The sequence below is a fragment of the Macrobrachium rosenbergii genome, chromosome 49, assembly GCF_040412425.1.
Source record: "Macrobrachium rosenbergii isolate ZJJX-2024 chromosome 49, ASM4041242v1, whole genome shotgun sequence".
NCBI classification, from domain to species: domain Eukaryota; kingdom Metazoa; phylum Arthropoda; class Malacostraca; order Decapoda; family Palaemonidae; genus Macrobrachium; species Macrobrachium rosenbergii.
This window is the reverse complement of record NC_089789.1, coordinates 2,187,127-2,204,068: the sequence shown is the minus strand read 5'-3', so window position 1 is coordinate 2,204,068 and position 16,942 is coordinate 2,187,127. Positions and strand designations below refer to the sequence as shown.

The 16,942-nt window shown below is 43.3% G+C and overlaps 1 protein-coding gene across 4 annotated transcripts in view; it reads left to right on the top strand.

Moving 5' to 3' along the window:
* Nucleotides 1-16,942, top strand: part of LOC136832024 (cryptochrome-1-like) — a 368,545-nt gene that overhangs the window by 194,623 nt on the left and 156,980 nt on the right. For all 4 annotated transcript variants that reach the window (XM_067092517.1, XM_067092516.1, XM_067092515.1 and 1 more), the window contains 2 exons: nucleotides 11,502-11,633; nucleotides 11,997-12,086. In XM_067092517.1, coding sequence (XP_066948618.1) covers nucleotides 11,502-11,633; nucleotides 11,997-12,086 — 222 coding nt within the window. The remainder of the gene's footprint in view (nucleotides 1-11,501; nucleotides 11,634-11,996; nucleotides 12,087-16,942) is intronic.

The window sequence follows — 16,942 nt, the reverse complement described above, 5'->3', positions numbered from 1 at the left end:
AGAGACATATTTTAATCTCTATTTTTAGTGCTGTTGTTTTGCTGAAAAACTGAATTGGAAGCTGTTTAACTTGTTTTCAGAAGTTTTCTAAATGTGCATGAACATTTGATGATTTCTGGGTTTTCCGACCTGTGTCACCCGGTGAAATAACCTTTCAGCACTTATTTCTAGGTAAAGCTATTGCTAAATATACCAGAGAAAAGCTAAAAAGCTAAGCCGGAGTTACTACCCGGTGCGAGCTCCATGAAATGAAGTCGTGTATGAGAAAGGGTGAGATTGTCACAATCACAGGCCTCCGCCCTGTAAACATTCCCAATGTCAAAAGTCCCACCGAGTGAGGTGCCGTTAAAACCCCGCACCACTCACTGCAGACTGTAAACAAACCGCGCCACCCTCATTCCACTTTTAGCACGCGTTCGCTTTTGTCCTGTTTGTGTGTGCGCTTCTTTGTAACCCTAATTTTGGTTCTACTATGGCATCCTCCCAGGATTCTTCTTCACCTAAGTTGAGTACCATCTCTTTATTATTTTAGGTGGTAGAGGCTCCTTATTTCCCTCTAAATTAATAATTAGGGGGATTTATACGCCTGCCTCTTCCACCTTCTCCCGGCCCATGTGACCTTCAGTCTCGGTGCGGGATTTTTATGTCGGGGCTTCGTTCCCCTTCATTTTCTTATTGTTGTGCCTTTTTGCTTATCCTTTATTCAATTGGGCATTTTTATTATTGTTTTATTACCCTTCTCTGGGGAAGTTCGGGTCCTTGTCGTTTAGGCTACGAGTTTTCCCCTCGGCCTATCCGATTTTTATCAATTCTTATGTGTGTTGTGTTTGGTCCCTCACTTCCTCCAGTGTTTGGGTATATTATTTGAGATGGTACAATTATGCTTATTGGGTTTAATTTTAGCCTAGCGCATGGATGTCTTTGATATTTTCGGATAATATCCTTTGTTTTTTAATCTGGAAGGTCGGCCATTTTCCCTCCGCGCTCATATCGCGTTGGGTTTGGTCCTCCCTTCTACATATGTCCTTATGATTATTTGAATCATTGATTTAATTTCTTTGCCTAGGATAGGTTAACTTTAGGCTAGTCGGGTAGATACCTTCTCCCCCTGGGCTTCCTCCGTCAGCCAGCCGGCTGTGTTAGGTTAGCCTAGGATTAGGCTATGGCGTTCTCTTCCCTTTCTTGGGAGGGAAGGTTAGGTGTGTAGGAGGGTTCATGGTTGGAGCTTCCCTTCGTGTGGCGTTTGGTTAGAGAAGTCGGGCATGCGCTTCTCCTTCTCCCTGTTTTGGCCTTTCCGTTTAGACTGTTGAGTCCTAATAAGGTTAAGCTGGAATAGCGAGGGTATCTCGTGTAGCCTACCTTCGTCCGAACCACACCTTTGGGTTATTCTCCATCTTCATGTATACACCCTCTCCTACCCCATTACTCCTTCCCCCCCGCCTCTTCACTCTCCCCCCTTGGTTCGCTTTCATATACTATGTTAACTTACCAAGGCCCAAAGTTTTACCCTGTTCCTTTACGCTATAGCCTATATCCCCCTTCCTCTGCATTGATTGGTCTGTTCTCTCGCTACCGGGTTTCGACCTTACCTGGTCACAACCGTCGAGACCTCAGTTAGGGACCGGGGTGCTCCCACACCCCTGTTTCCCATTCCCTTTCTTTGCTTTTTTGGCCTTTGAGAGTCCCCATCCTCTCCTCTGTTAGTATCGTTCGTACATATTCGTCCGATCGAAAGGAGAAGGCTGGATCTCGTGGCGCCCGGAGAGTGCTTACTCACCCCTGGTCGCTGCTACGGGTCCTCGCTCATGGCCTATACCCCCCCTCCTCTCCTATAGTGTCAGTGCGTCCTTTTTCCCCAGCCGAGTGTCGTTCTCCCAGAACGTTATCTCAGGGGGGAAATGTGTGTTCATGTTGCCAGTTAGTTTCCCACCTGACTGTCTTCTGTTATTCACACGCCATGACATTTCCCTTCGTTCTATTCATTTAGAACACCTATAGTTCCCTAGTATCTACCCTCCGCCGACTAGCTATCTTTGTGTTTTCTCTGCTAGGTAGTCGGACGTTCTTGTCGCCTTCCACTCCGGTGGGTACGGTGTTTGGTCGGACGGTGCTCACCACACCTCCTCCGCCGTCACCGTATTAGAGTACAGGACTCCCCCGGCTCCAAGCAGAAATATCCACTTTTATAGTCGACCTTTCCCTAGTATGCATACATATTATATTATATTATATTATATATATACACTATCCTTTTGGGACCTTCCTGTTGCTCCGGATTAACTCGTGGTCCCTTTAGGTTAATCTTGCAAGTTCCAGTAGGCCCCTTAACCTCCCGGTACGCTCCAAGCGGGACCTATCTGGATAACTGTTTATTATATATATATATATATACATTTATTTATTTACCTTTTGTATTTTAACTGTCCTTTGGGACCTTCCTGTCGCTCGGATTAACTCCGGTGGTCCCTTTAGGTAGTTGATCTTGCATGTTGCAGTAGGCCCCTTATCCTCCCGGTGCGCTCGGGTGGACCTACCTGGATAACTTTATTATCCTAAGACACTGCTCCGGCACTCTACTCCGGCAGCCCTATCAGCATACTCATATACCCGCCAACTTACAGATGGTGCGTTGTCAGGAGCAGGGGTGCACCGCTGTGCTTCATCAAGCCAGCGGACATGAGGTGTGCAGGTCCCGGAGCTCCGGTGTGCTGTCCACGTGGGGACCTGATCGCCTGGCACCCTGATGGTTGTGAGGTGTGCTACGCCCTCTATGAGCAGGTTCTGGATGAGTCGGTAAGTTAGTTTTTCCTTTCCGATTCATGTTCGCCTTCAGTTTTGTCTCTTATGGATAATTGAAAGATATTCTCCTTTTAGGAGGCTCGGTCACCTGACTTTCTCCTCCTTCCAGATTGACCGCAGCTCTCGGGACTCTTCGATGTCGACCCTCAAGACCTGGGTCAGCGGCTCGGGAGGAACGTCGGGCAGGGAAACCCACGCTTTGTCGAAGGATGTTTGCAACGTTCTCTTCCCGGCGCCTGATCTCAGCTTCAGTTGCGGACGAGGTAGCCGCCCCCTTGATCGTGGGATCCGGGAGATGACGCAGCCCTCCCAGGAAGAAGTCGCTGCATGCGGAGTGGTCACCGAGGATGTTGCGGCTCTTAATCTGGACCTCGAACCGATGAACATTGATCTGGATCTGCAAGCAGGTAAGGGGGTAAGTGAGGCAGGTGATTTACTGTTTAGCTCTCCTTCTTCCACTGCTTCTTCTTTCCGAGGATTCGTGAAATCCTCTTGCCTTATGGATGGTGCAAGGTCTACCGTCCCTAAGGTTAAATCAGTAAAGAAAAAGACCTTAAAGTCCCAGAAAGTCCGCTCCGGGTTCCTCAAGACGCCACGGCCCCCTAACCCCGTGCCGTCTACGAGCAAGGCCTCTACTTCTGGGAAGGGAGCACGGCCTAAACAAAGTAAAGAGGTTCCCCCCCCTCCTTCCTTTGATACTGAAGCATTTGCCGAGCTTCTTATGAAGAAGTTCGACAAAAGAGTTGACGACAAGCTGTCGCAACTCTCGAGCCAACTGTCTTCCTCAAATGCTTCCGTGCTCTCCTTATCACAAGAGGTTAAGTCTCAAGGGACTTTAATTTCTGGATTCATGAGTGGCGGAGCGCCAACAGATCTTTCTCTGTCCCGACACCTCCAGCCTCCTCCCTTTGATAAAGGAAACCCTGGCGCTGACCCTTTTTGCCCCCAGCATGAGGGTACCCTTACTATAGGCACCCATAGGCTGGAGGAATTAGAATTCTTCCCTCCTAACCTGCAATCACCTTATGCAGGTTTTGCCAGGCTCACCGAGGAGGCATGGGTTCGGTCCGATAAGGTCCCCAAGGAAACTGTCATCTTCCCGAGGGACCAGGCCCAGTCGCCCCTACTACGGACTTTGTCGGAGTGGCAGGCGGAGAACACCAAACTCACTCCGGCCAAGGGTGCTTTCACGATGTTCTCTCTGGGAGAAGTTCTCCCTACCCCTTGCACCTCTAAAGTGGCTTCCCTCACGAACCAGGCTTGCATGGAGGGTAAGCCCTTTCCCATCTCCGGGAGACAGATCCCACCTCTCTTGTCTTACCCGAGATTCTCAGTTTTGGGTAGGAGCTCGACACCTTCACGGTTACTCGACTGGACCCTGACTGCGCTTCTAACCTCTTCAGCGAACAACTCCCTAAGATCCCGGAGTCGCTCCTGAAGGCTGAGTCTAAGGACAGACTTAGTAGGTCCTTAAACTCTCTGACTTTAGCAGAGGCAACGCCAGTGGTATATAGCGAAGATGCTCTATTTCAGGTGCTGACGAAATCTCTCTTAGGGAGTTTTCAGCAGGACCTGTATAACTTCATTAAGGCCTGGTTGAACTGCCGAAAACACATCTTTTCGGCAGCCACCATCCGTCATGAGCCTAACAGGCTCATGAAAAGCTCCATCTGGGAGCTAATCTCTTCCCCAGGAAGAGGTTGATGCGTCCTAGCTGAGGCAACTAGGGCCAATCAGAGTCTCCGCTCCCGTTGGGGCTTATCCTCTAAGAGAAAGCAGTCTGAGTCCGCCGAACTCACCCTGCCCGGGAAGAAGTTCAAGAAATTTAAACGGCTCCCAACTCAGACTGTCTTGCAGGCTGTCCAGGTCCCCGTCCCTGGTCATTCCTCAACCTCTCAGTCTCAACCTCAACCTCAGTATGTGCTGGTCCAACCAGCCCATCAACCTCTCGCTGCTCCTTCATATGTCTCCTCCCCAGCTTTCAGTGCTTCTTATGAAAGCCAGGTGCATTTCGATCAATTCAAAATGCAAGGGAACGAGAGCTAGAGGATACTCCGTGGTAGAGGAACACCCGCTCCTCCTCCAGAGGAAGGGGGAGGCAGAGGCTCCAGAGGAGGCAGGCCCTCTCCCGCCCAGTGAGATATCTCAGGTAGGCGGGAGGTTATATCATTTTCGGGACCAGTGGAGCTTCAGTCCCTGGGCCCAGAGCATAGTCTCCAAAGGACTGGGGTGGAGTTGGTGCAGAAGTCCCCCCAGTCATGTTCCATCAATCACCGTCCAAGGCTCTGAAGGACTTTGTGAAAGATCTATTATTAAAGAGGGCAATAAAGAAAGCGAGACATCTGAAATTTCAAGGCAGACTTTTCAGTGTTCCAAAGAAAGATTCCAGTCAGCGAAGAGTAATTCTAGACTTGTCTCGTCTAAATTCCTACATTCAATGCGACAAGTTTCAAATGCTTACAATCTCGCAGGTTCGGACCCTACTGCCCTGTGGAGCCGTAACCACCTCTATAGATCTTTCAGACACCTATTATCACGTCCCGATTGCGAGAAGGTTCTCTCCTTATCTGGGGTTCAGACTAGGAAATCAAGCATACTCGTTCTGGGTCATGCCATTCGGTCTCAATGTAGCCCCGAGAATCTTCACCAGACTGGCAGATACGGTAGTTCAGCAACTCCGGTCTCAGGGGATCATGCTAGCCGCATACCTAGACGATTGGATTGTTTGGGCATCCAACGTCAACGAATGCCGGAAAGCAACAGCCATAGTAATCGGCTTTCTGGAATCACTGGGCTTTCAAATAAACAGGGAGAAATCCCGCTTAGTTCCGGAGAGTCGCTTTCAGTGGTTAGGGATCCAGTGGGACCTGTGTGCACACAGACTCTCTCTTCCGCCCGCCAAACGGAGAGAAATAGCGAAGGCAACCAGACAGTTTCTCAAGAACAAGAAAGCTTCCCGTCGTACCCAGGAAAGAGTCTTAGGTTCTCTTCAGTTTGCTTCAGTGACGGATCTTCTTTTGAAATCCAAACTGAAGGACATAAACAGGGTATGGCGGAGCCGAGCCAATGTCAGGTTCAGAGACAAAGTATCTCTGATTCCGCCGATTTTGAAAAAGAGACTCTGGCCTTGGACGACTGTCAAGAGCTTATCGAAGTCAGTACCTCTTCAGTTTCCTCCTCCGTCATTAGTAATTCACACCGACGCTTCCCTAAGTGGGTGGGGAGGATACTCTCAACACAAGAAGGTACAGGGGACTTGGTCCATCGTGTTCCGCCAGTTCCATATCAATGTCCTGGAAGCTATGGCAGTCTTTCTAACCCTGAAGAAACTGCGTCCGAACAATCTGATTCATATAAGGTTGGTTCTGGACAGCGCAGTAGTAGTACATTGTATAAACAGGGGAGGTTCCAAATCGAGTCGGATCAACCAGGTTATGATAGCAATATTCTCTCTAGCAAACAAACACCGGTGGCATCTGTCTGCTACCCATCTTGCAGGGGTCCGGAATGTCATTGCAGATTCCCTATCCAGGACAACTCCGCTGGAGTCGGAATGGTCCCTGGACAAAACTTCATTCAGATGGATTTGCAATCAAGTTCTGGGTCTCAAGTAGATCTCTTTGCAACAGAATGCAACCACAAACTACCTTGTTATGTTGCTCCCAACCTGGACCCTCTAGCTCACTCCACAGATGCAATTTCCATAGATTGGAACAAGTGGAAAAGGATCTACCTCTTTCCCAGTAAACCTGTTACTGAAAGTCCTTCACAAGCTCAGGACATTCAAAGGTCAGATAGCCCTAGTGGCTCCCAACTGGCCGAAGAGCAACTGGTTTCCACTTCTTCAAGAGCTGAAGCTTCGGTGCTTGCAAATTCCCAACCCAAAACTGACGCAAATAGTACAAACTCAGACTGTGTCAGCTTCCTCAAGAATTCAGAATGCCCTGGCTTTGTGGATTTCATGAAGTTTGCAACTCAGAAAGATGCTAATATTGATCCTATTAACACTGTTCCTAGAATCAGACAAAAGGGAATCCACTCTCAGACAATATGACTCAGCAGTAAAGAAATTAGCACTCTTCTTAAAAGAATCTGAAGCAACTGTAATGACCACTAATTTAGCAATTTCATTTTTTAGGTCATTATTTGAGAAAGGTCTGGCCTCAAGTACCATTACTACAGCAAAATCAGCTTTGAAAAGATATTTTTGCACGGGTTTAAGATTAACTTAAGAGACTCTTATTTTTCGTCAATCCCTAAAGCCTGTGTCGTTTAAGACCAGTAACCCGCCCACATACGGTTTCCTGGTTCTTAAATGATGTTCTTAAATTAGCCTCAGAAATAGATAATCAGAATTGTTCTTTCACTAACTTATTGAGGAAGACCTTTTTTATTAGTTTAGCTTCAGGTGCTAGAATTTCTGAACTGTCTGCCCTGTCTAGAGAACCCAACCATATTGATTTCCTTCCATCAGGTGAAGTGTTGCTAGCTCCTCACCCTAAGTTCCTAGCTAAAAATGAAGATCCTCGAGATAGGTGGTCTCCTGGAAGGTCATCCCCTCCCACAAGACCTGTCTTTATGCCCAGTCTTTACCTTGAAAGCCTATCTAGACAGGACCTCACAGATAACTTCTGGGCCTCTGTTTGTAAGGGAAGGGGGAGGAACTATCTCTATGAAAGCCATTAGGCAACAGGTCTTGTATTTCATTAAACATGCAAACCCAGATTCAGTTCCAAAAGTACATGACATTAGGGCAGTGGCCACCTCCACTAACTATTTCCATTATATGAATTTCGAGGATCTTTCAAAATATACGTGGTGGAAGTCTCCCGTAGTTTTTAAACGCCACTATCTGAAATCACTAGAAGCTCTGAAGTTCACTACAGTGGCGGCAGGGAACATAGTTCCCCCCTCCGTTTAATTCTTCTAGTACTCAGTCACTCTCCTCCCTCCTACCTGCCTCATTTATTCCCCTTCGGTCACCTCCAGGTCAGGCATGCTTCACAGCCTGTCTCCTGACCATGTCATAGTTTTGTCTTGTCTAATGTGTTTAATTTAAATATGCTGTGTGTTCTTTTCTCTTGTGGGACATAGTTTCCCCACCTTAGTCTTAAGTATAATGTTTAGTACCTAATTTTTTCACATTTATGTACTCATTAATCTAAGGATGGTTTTATATTTATATAGACTTTAATATTACATTAAATTTAAGTATCTTTATTATATCTAAATACCACATCTTGCTACCGGGATAATTAAAACTCTTGTGGACTTCTAGTTTTATTACTTTCTCTACAAGTTTCCCTTTTTGTTTCAGGATGGTATTTTGATTTCTCTGTTATTTCACCGGGTGACACAGGTCGGAAAACCCAGAAAAAGGATTTTGACAAAGGAAAAATCTATTTCTGGGGAAAGACCTGTGTCACCCGGTGACCCACCCATGGTTCCTTTCTTTTCCCCCCCTGATAAAATACCATTCCAGGATGGGGGTGCTAACATGGAATGTGGGTGACGCCGGTTTGTTTACAGTCCGCGAGTGGTGCGGGGGTTTGTAACGGCACCTCACTCAGTGGGACTTTTGACATTGGGAATGTTTACAGGGCGGAGGCCTGTGATTGTGACAATCTCACCCTTTCTCATACATGACTCCATTTCATGGAGCTTGCACCGGGGGTAGTAACTCCGGCTTAGCTTTTTAGCTTTTCTCTGGTATATTTAGCAATAGCTTTACCTAGAAATAAGTGCTTAAAGGTTATTTCACCGGGTGACACAGGTCTCTCCCCAGAAATAGATTTTTCCTTTGTCAAAATCCTTTTTTGATGCCTTTGAGAGATACAGTACAACACTTGCTCCGTAGTGAGTTCGGTTAACCTGTCTCCATATGTAAAACTGCAGCATGTGTACTATAAGAATCATTATAACGGTGTGTTGGCCAAACATTTTTGTACCTTTCCTCCCATTACTGTACTAATTACTGTTTTCTTTTTAAACTTCATGAGTTTGTCAAAAATCTTGTATTATCTGATTTTGTAAATAGATAATGTGACCACACCTACTGTAGACTTATGCTCAAAAACTGTTCGAATCACAAGATTTTCTTGTCATTCATACTTTATTCTGTGTACAGTTTCATTGTATACACCGTATTTGCAGGTGTATAAGACAACCTCACATAAGACGCACCCCTATTTAAAAGGATATTTTATTGAAAAAACAGTTTTAGTATGTTTCGGCATACATTTATTGAAAGATATTTTCAGGTGATTTTGTAGAGAAAAATATATGATTCTGTGCATGAAATACAATATTGTGAGAGTATACTATGTATTGTATAAATAAAAAATAAAAAAAACTTTTTCTCTCTCGCTTGTCTGTTTGCGGTGCTGAAACTGTGAACATTGGCTGAACTTTTAAAAACTTCCAAGGAGGCTTACAAGTCCTCCTTCAACACCACTAAACCATCAATGTCCTGTACCTCCTGTACCCCACGAAATGGTGACAGTGGCATTGAGGTGCATAGAGGGTCCCGGTCATCAAGAGAGTAGATTCTTGGCTGAATGAACCTGGCAGATCAGCAAAGGGAGTTACCGACTGCTGAAATTCCTCTATGCCTTCATCAGAACCTTTCAAAGCTTTGCCACGAGTCTTGTTAGTGGAAAGCACACGTCGAATCTCGAACTGGAATAGTCATCCTTTTGACGCCCCAAAGTCTGCAAACCCATGGAGATCTGAGTGTAGCCTTCAGCTCGACACCTTGTACTTGCATAGTGACAGCCCTCTGGTGATGAAAGCAGATTGAGCTCTACTGTTCAACTTCCTTCTGACGGAGTTCTGCCATCACCTTGAGGGCCTGACTTCTTGACGTCTTCTTCCTAAAGCCTATTGTGTACAGGCATTTCCTCATTTACAATGGGGTTAGGTTAGAAAAACTCCATCATTTCTTGAAAAAGCATAACTTGAAATTAGCCTAGCTTACACTGTACCCACAGCCTACCATGGTTTTGTGATCATTAATGTATTTTTATACAGCAACTTCCTTATCAGTTGTTACCATATTGTATTACCATACATGAGATAAAAATGTGTAGGCTATGTTTGTGCGGTAGACCTAGGCTAGCCCAGGCTTACACTCAGTATCCATTTGCAAAAGTCAAATAGGCTATTGTAGCTGTATTTATGATAAAGATAATAATAATGACACTGCGCTATTTTAGGTACAGGATCCATTTATACTGTATTATTATATTGATATACTGTTATGCTGTATTATCATTGTAATATGTATAAAAAAAAAATTGTCCCGTCTGTTGCAAAAAAAGTGATTCTCAGAATCAGCTGATTCAGCCTACTAACTGAAAGAATTAGGAAAATAATTTTGTACGTTGCTGAAAGAAATGAATGTATTAATGGAATTATTATTATTATTATTCTCTAACGCAAGTGTAAAACAGGTAAACAAAGGTAAATTAACATAAATGTAAAATGGGTCTAGAAAGGTCAACTAGTATACTTTATATTAAAAGTAAAATCAGTCAAATCATTCACAATCACAAAACAGCTGTTTCTGGCAATTTGTTTGTTTACCAATGTAAACTCACTCTCTCTCTACTCTCTCTCTCTCTCTCTCTCTCTCTCTCTCTCTCTCTCTCTCTCTCTCTCTCTCTCTTCATATTCTTTAATGAAATATGAATTACTGTATCACAGACATTAAGTTATGAAAGTTCACGATGCCTTCATGCATGAGTGTGTGTATGCGTATAAGTACGTTACAATTTTTTTTTTTTTGCTTTGCTTAATTTATTGTACTGTTTTTATTACAAGTTTAGTTTATTCTAAGTATGGTTAGCACACTTAACAGTAAACAAGAGAATATTTCATCTCTAATCACCATAAAAATATTTAAAATGCTTATTTCATATATAGGCAAGTTTTGTTGTAATTACAAGTTTATTTTTTATTGTGTGTAGGCAAAATGAAAATAGTGATACCCATGTTGTACAGTAGTGTACTGCACGTACAGTATACCTAACGTATTTTGTGCCGGGTATGGGAAAGAAAAAAGAAGTTTGCTTTTTTTTGTGTCAAGTGTATTTATATGTATATTTTGGTAGAAATATGGAAAATAAGGTGGGTAACTGGCTTTTGCATCAAGTTTCATTTGAAAGTGTGATGGATGTTTATAAGCATATTTAGTGCTTACAATTGTGTTGTATTGACAAGGTAGGCTGAGTACGAAATTACCATTTCACATTTGTAGAGATTTTTAATCATGTCTGGAATTTTCTATTATCCAGCAGGCCCTTTGATATGTTAATCTGGATACATGAGAGATTCCGATATTCATATTTTGATTTGCAAAAAGGTGAGGTGTAGGTCTGCACAGTAAACTTCCAGGTTAACCTTGGAATTTGGGACCCAAATGTGTATTTTCAGTTAAATTTAAGAATTAGTTGTTTATATCTTTGGCACTGAGGTGCCCCCAGTCATTCAGCTTTTGCTTTAGTAGGTAATAGTTAGCAGCTTGGCTCCCAGTTTATCTGCCTATCAGGCTTACATTATTGGTATTAATAAGAGGTTTGTATATAGAAAAAACAAACTTGTTTAATGTTGTGTGTACACTATATGCTTTACTCACTAAGGACTTACCTTATTAAACTTCCTTTGAGAATTTTTTTAACATTACTGTATAACCTTTGTTCCAGTATGACAAAATGAAGGGTAACCCTATATGCATAGATATCCCATGGTACGAAGATGAAGAGCACTTTAACGCGTGGAAAGATGGACGGACAGGCTACCCCTTTATTGATGCTTCCATGAGACAGCTTCGCAAAGTTAGTTTTTAGATTCTGATAGTTGCCTTACCTTAAATCAGTGTCAGTGAGGAATAACTTACTGAGTATATTCGTTTTAATGATAGCCCTATAAATCTCTTCCTTTTGGTGGTGAGCATTGGTTTACTTTAAGTTATGTAGTTTTAGAAGAAAAATGCTCATTGTATTCGCAAAGTTGTACTTATTAACAAAATTAAATTATTTGGCTTTTATGTCGGGTTCATTATAAAGAAAATTACATTGAAAAACCTCTTATGAGCTTTTGAAAAATTGTATCTGAAATATACATTGCTAGACATTTTGATGTCCATTTCTTTTGAGTGCGTGTATTAATTTTAATTTTACACAAAATCTAAAAAAAAGGAAGGATGGATTCATCATGTCTGCCGGACAGCTGTGGCATGTTTTTTGACAAGAGGTGATCTCTGGATCAGCTGGGAAAAAGGACTCCAGGTATGTAATGTAATATTTGATTTTTCATTACCGAATAAAATTCAGATTTGTAAAGGTCTTTAAGAAGAAATCATAGTTTATTCATATGTTCTTTTGTATTGGAAGGGAAATGAAGAATGTAATAATGTTATCATTGCTGATAGTATATTGTAGATAGTTGTACTGTATAATGAAAAGATGTCCTCGAAATCTCTTGTAGACAGTTCAACAGTATCTGTAGCAGCTTCTTTGTAAGTGAAAAGTGTTTGACCTTAACTGACCAGTTAATTTGACTGGGTCAGGTGCTTGACATGGTAACTTATGAAGGGCTAGCCACAAGGTTGGGTCACCAGTCAGTTTGCCTTAGTTTAGAGTATGAGTTGAATATATCATGGTGATTAACTAAGTCATTTCACAGTGAGAGGGTCACCAGTCAGTTTGCCTTAGTTTAGAGTATGAGTTGAATATATCATGGTGATTAACTAAGTCATTTCACAGTGAGAGTAAGTCAGAAAGAGAAGAGAACCCACTGATTATTTGCCCTTGGCTACGTTGTAAACTCTACCATAAGTTTTGACTATGCTTACTTCTGAATTCTTCGGGTATGTTTGACATTACATTATATAGTATTTTAAGTACTAAAAGATTTCCAGTGGCACATACTGAAAATACACACAACAGAGCACAGGTTTACCTTATAGTAGTCTGGTAACTGTTGAAATGATTTTTGATGGCACAATGAAAATATGTGCAGGAGTTGTAGGTTAAGTGTGTATCATGTTACTGATATCAGTAATACTACTGAATGGAATGTTGTTATGTCTGTGGTTAGCAACCCGTTACCTAACTCTGTCTGTGCCAAGATTTTGGCGCGAACGCCAGTTGCCCTGTACCCACCGTGGGATTAAGACACTTCTGTAATAAACCATCAACACAGGAATAGTGCCTCTCTTACTTACCCTGCCCATATAGTATCCTATATGGCGCAGTGACGGAATATTACCTATGCAGAATGTCGGGGTTTCAGAGAACATCAACAAAAGCACCCTAGATTAATAAGACCCAGAGACACCAGAAGCGGCATCGGCAATGGTGCAACAGTGGATCTAAACACATTAGTTCAGGCATTAGGTACGGTCATACGAACAGGTGGGAATAATTCAGCACTAGGCAGGGGGAACAGCAAGCATATTTCCCCCAAAAATTGCATGTATGGGATGTCAGCGGAGGATTTTAGGCACTGGAAGCGATCTACGGAAGGTTGGATAAAAATCAGCAAGTTTTCCCATGATGAGGCAGTAATGAATATCAGGCTACTATGCGAAGACAAATTGCAAAGTGCAATAGACGCCCAGTTATCCTCAGCCACTTGGAATGCCCTAGGGGTAGAGGATGCCTTTGATGCCCTGAGAAAAATAACCACGAAGACAGCGTACAGAGTGGTTGTGTGGGATGAGTTCTTCACAGGAAGACAGAGAGAAGAAACGGCAAAGGTATACATCCATAGGTGCCAGCGGGAGGCCCTCGAGTATGCGTTTGCTGCCCTAAGTGCAGAGAGGATTTGTGTGAATATGTGCTGGCAGGTAAAATTGTGAGTGGCATACGGAATCAAACGTTAAAACAGGATATTTTAGAAAACTTTGAGAAGTACAATTCTGCTAGTGCAATCATGGCAAAGTGCGAGGCATTCAAGGAGGCAGTACAGGAATGCGTGGGCCCCACACAAAGAGGGGAGCGAAGAGAGTTCAACGAGGCGGGCATTGAGAGGGAGGAGGAATCGGCATTGCCACTGGAAGTAGTAGCAGCAGTGAAGACAAATTACCAGAAAAAGAAGGAAGATGTGGCAAAATTGAGCTTCAAGGCAAGAGTGAAATGTGAGTTTTGCGGGGAAAAGAAATATGGTGGCAGATCAGCTGAGCAGGATGGACCAGCTTGTAGGGACTGAGTGGTCCCTGCATCAGGAGGTGGCATACAAGCTGCTAGAGGTGTGGAGCGGCCCATCAGTTCGCCTGTTTTGATTAACTGGCGTCTAGTACCATTTTTTAAAGTTTTTGAGTTTTCCAATCAAAGTGTCTTAGTTTTTTATATGCTTAACATATCAAAATTTCCCAAAAGATGAGCTAATTAGAAGCTCTGAATAATACTCAGATCTTTGAAGCCTAGTTTCTCAGAGTGGGGAAAAAATGGCTTACACCAATTTGTCAAACGGAATGAACTGACCTGTTCGCCACAGCCCAAAATGCCAAGCTAATTTGTCACAGGAGAGAGAGAGAAGATTCTGCTATGCCCCATCGGAGCCACCTGAAGAGGACAGCCTGCAAGAGATGTTCTAACCATGAACAGAAAGGAGGAGGAGGTTTTGAAAAACACCATATGGCTAAAGGAGATCATCATCAGAGCTTAGACCTCTGAACAAGGCAAGGAGGCCCTTCCAGGAAGGATGAAGGCCCACAATATCCGAGGGAAAGGGCCAATGGCTGCCCGCTGGAAGAACCTCTCAGTCCTTCAGGCGATGAATACAGTCTATCTTGATAGCCTTTTACCTTAGAGATTGCCCGCAGGTCCCTGGCCACGTCCACCATGGCTCCTGTGGTCGTGGTCCAACAAGTGGCTAGAGGGGCATAGAACCCAAGAAGAAGGGCTCTACTCAGGGCAGTTGGCACCCCACGATCCTGAAGGAGGAAGGTGAGGGAAGAAGTGGCCATTAGCTGGCCAGTTCTTTTCAGTGGAAACCCCAGTGGAATGGAGGTGAGTACCATGGGCAACAATCTTGTAAAGTGCATTGTTTCAGTGTAAGTGTAGGCCCCTTCCTGAGGGGTGGTAGACTCAGTCCTTCCCACCTGAGGGAAAGTGAGTAGCCAGGGTAGATCCCCAGCCCAAGATGATATCCTGGCAAATTGTTGGGAGCCCAGTGGACCCAGGGCACTCCCACTTCATAACCCATTAGCCGGTAGATCAGCCTCACACCTAAGGGGTGAGGCACCATTTATAAAAGGAAAGGTTTGTGTTCTAAATTTAAAAGTAATTTGTATTTTTCCTAGGTCTACAAGTCAAGCCTTGTCTTTCATAAAGAACTGACCCACCTCTGCCACCCTTCTTTTTTCCTATACTACCTTTTATTTACAATTGTGATACTTTTGAGATGGGGGTGCAACCCTACAATGACTGAGGTTGGCCAACAGAGGTCAGGGTAGGAGGCCCTAGGCCTACCTGACAATCCTGTGTTTTGTAGTCAGTGCACAGCCAAAGTGCCTGATGCACTCCAACATTACATTTATGAAAGCTGCTGTTTTTATACCTAGGAAAAATAAAAGTTACTTTTAAATTTGGTATATTTCCTCCTATAATCAAACTACTGTACCTCTTCCTTGGACTTTGCTTAAGATATGAAGATGTACACACTTAGAAATATTTATCAAAATACAGTCGACCCCCGCCTATTCGCAGTTCAGGATTTTGCGGCTTCACCTATTTGTGGATTTTTCTGTGGAACCCATCTCCAAGTTATTCACGGAAAAATTCGCCTATTCGTGGATTTTTCCGTAGAACAGTATTCCGTATTTTCGTGTTATTTTTGTGACTACTGTACGGTACTGCACGTTAACATTTTTTATAATATAAAATAATAATTAAAAGTACTAATTTTCAAATATTAGTAAGTTTAATAATGTTAAGTAATAAGGTTAAAAAATAGTAGTAATAATAATACTGTACTGTAATACGTACAGTTGATGATGATGATGACGGCGGTGGCTATACAATACCTAGAGGATACAAACACCATCCCCCACCAACAGAAAAGCTGCAGAATGAAGTCTAGAGGCACAAAAGACCACATCCTGATAGACAAAATGGTAATGAAGAATAGTAAGAGAAGGAGAACCAACCTAAGCATGGCATGGATTGACTATGAGAAAGCCTTCGACATGATACCGCACATGTGGCTAACAGAATGCCTGAAAATATATGGGGAAGAGGAAAACACCATCAGCTACTTCAAATGTACAATGCACAACTGGAGTACAGTACTTAGAAGCTCTGGGATAAAAATAGCTGAGGTTAACATCAGGAGATGGATCATTCAAGGCAACTCACTGTTCCCACTACTCTTCATAGTAGCGATGATTCCCATGACAAAAGTACTGCAGAAGATGGATGTAGGGTACCAGCTCAAGAAAGCAAGCAACAGAATTAACCCTCTGATGTTCAGGGACAACATCAAGCTGTATGGTAAGAGCATCAAGGAAATAGATACCCTAATAATTCAGATCAGTAAAAATTGTATCTGGGGACATCAGGATGGAGCTTGAATAGAAAAATGCTCCTGGTCAACATACAAAAAGGCAAAGTGACAAGGACTGAAGGGATAAAGCTACCATATGGGAAGAGCATCAAACACACAGATGAGACAGGATACAAATACCCGGGAATAATAGAAGAAGAGGATATAAAACACCAAGAGATGAAGGACACGATCAGGAAAGAATATACAGTGTGCAGAGACTTAAGGCGATACTCAAGTCAAAACTCAACGCTGAAACATGACGAAATCTATGAACATATAGGCAGTCCCAGTAATCAGGATACAGCACAGGAATAGTGGAGGGACGGAGGCTGAACTCCGCAGCATAAACCAGAAAACTAGGAAACACATGACAATACACAAAGCACTACACCCAAGAGTAAATACAGGCAGACTATACATAACATGAAAGGAAGGGGCGAGAGGTCTACTAAGCATAGAGGACTGCATCAGCATCGAGAGCAGAGCACTGGTGCAATATCTGAAAACCAGTGAAGACGAGTGGCTGAGAAGTGCATGGGAAGGACTGATAAAAGTAGACGAAGACCCAGAAACATACAGAGACAGGAGAATG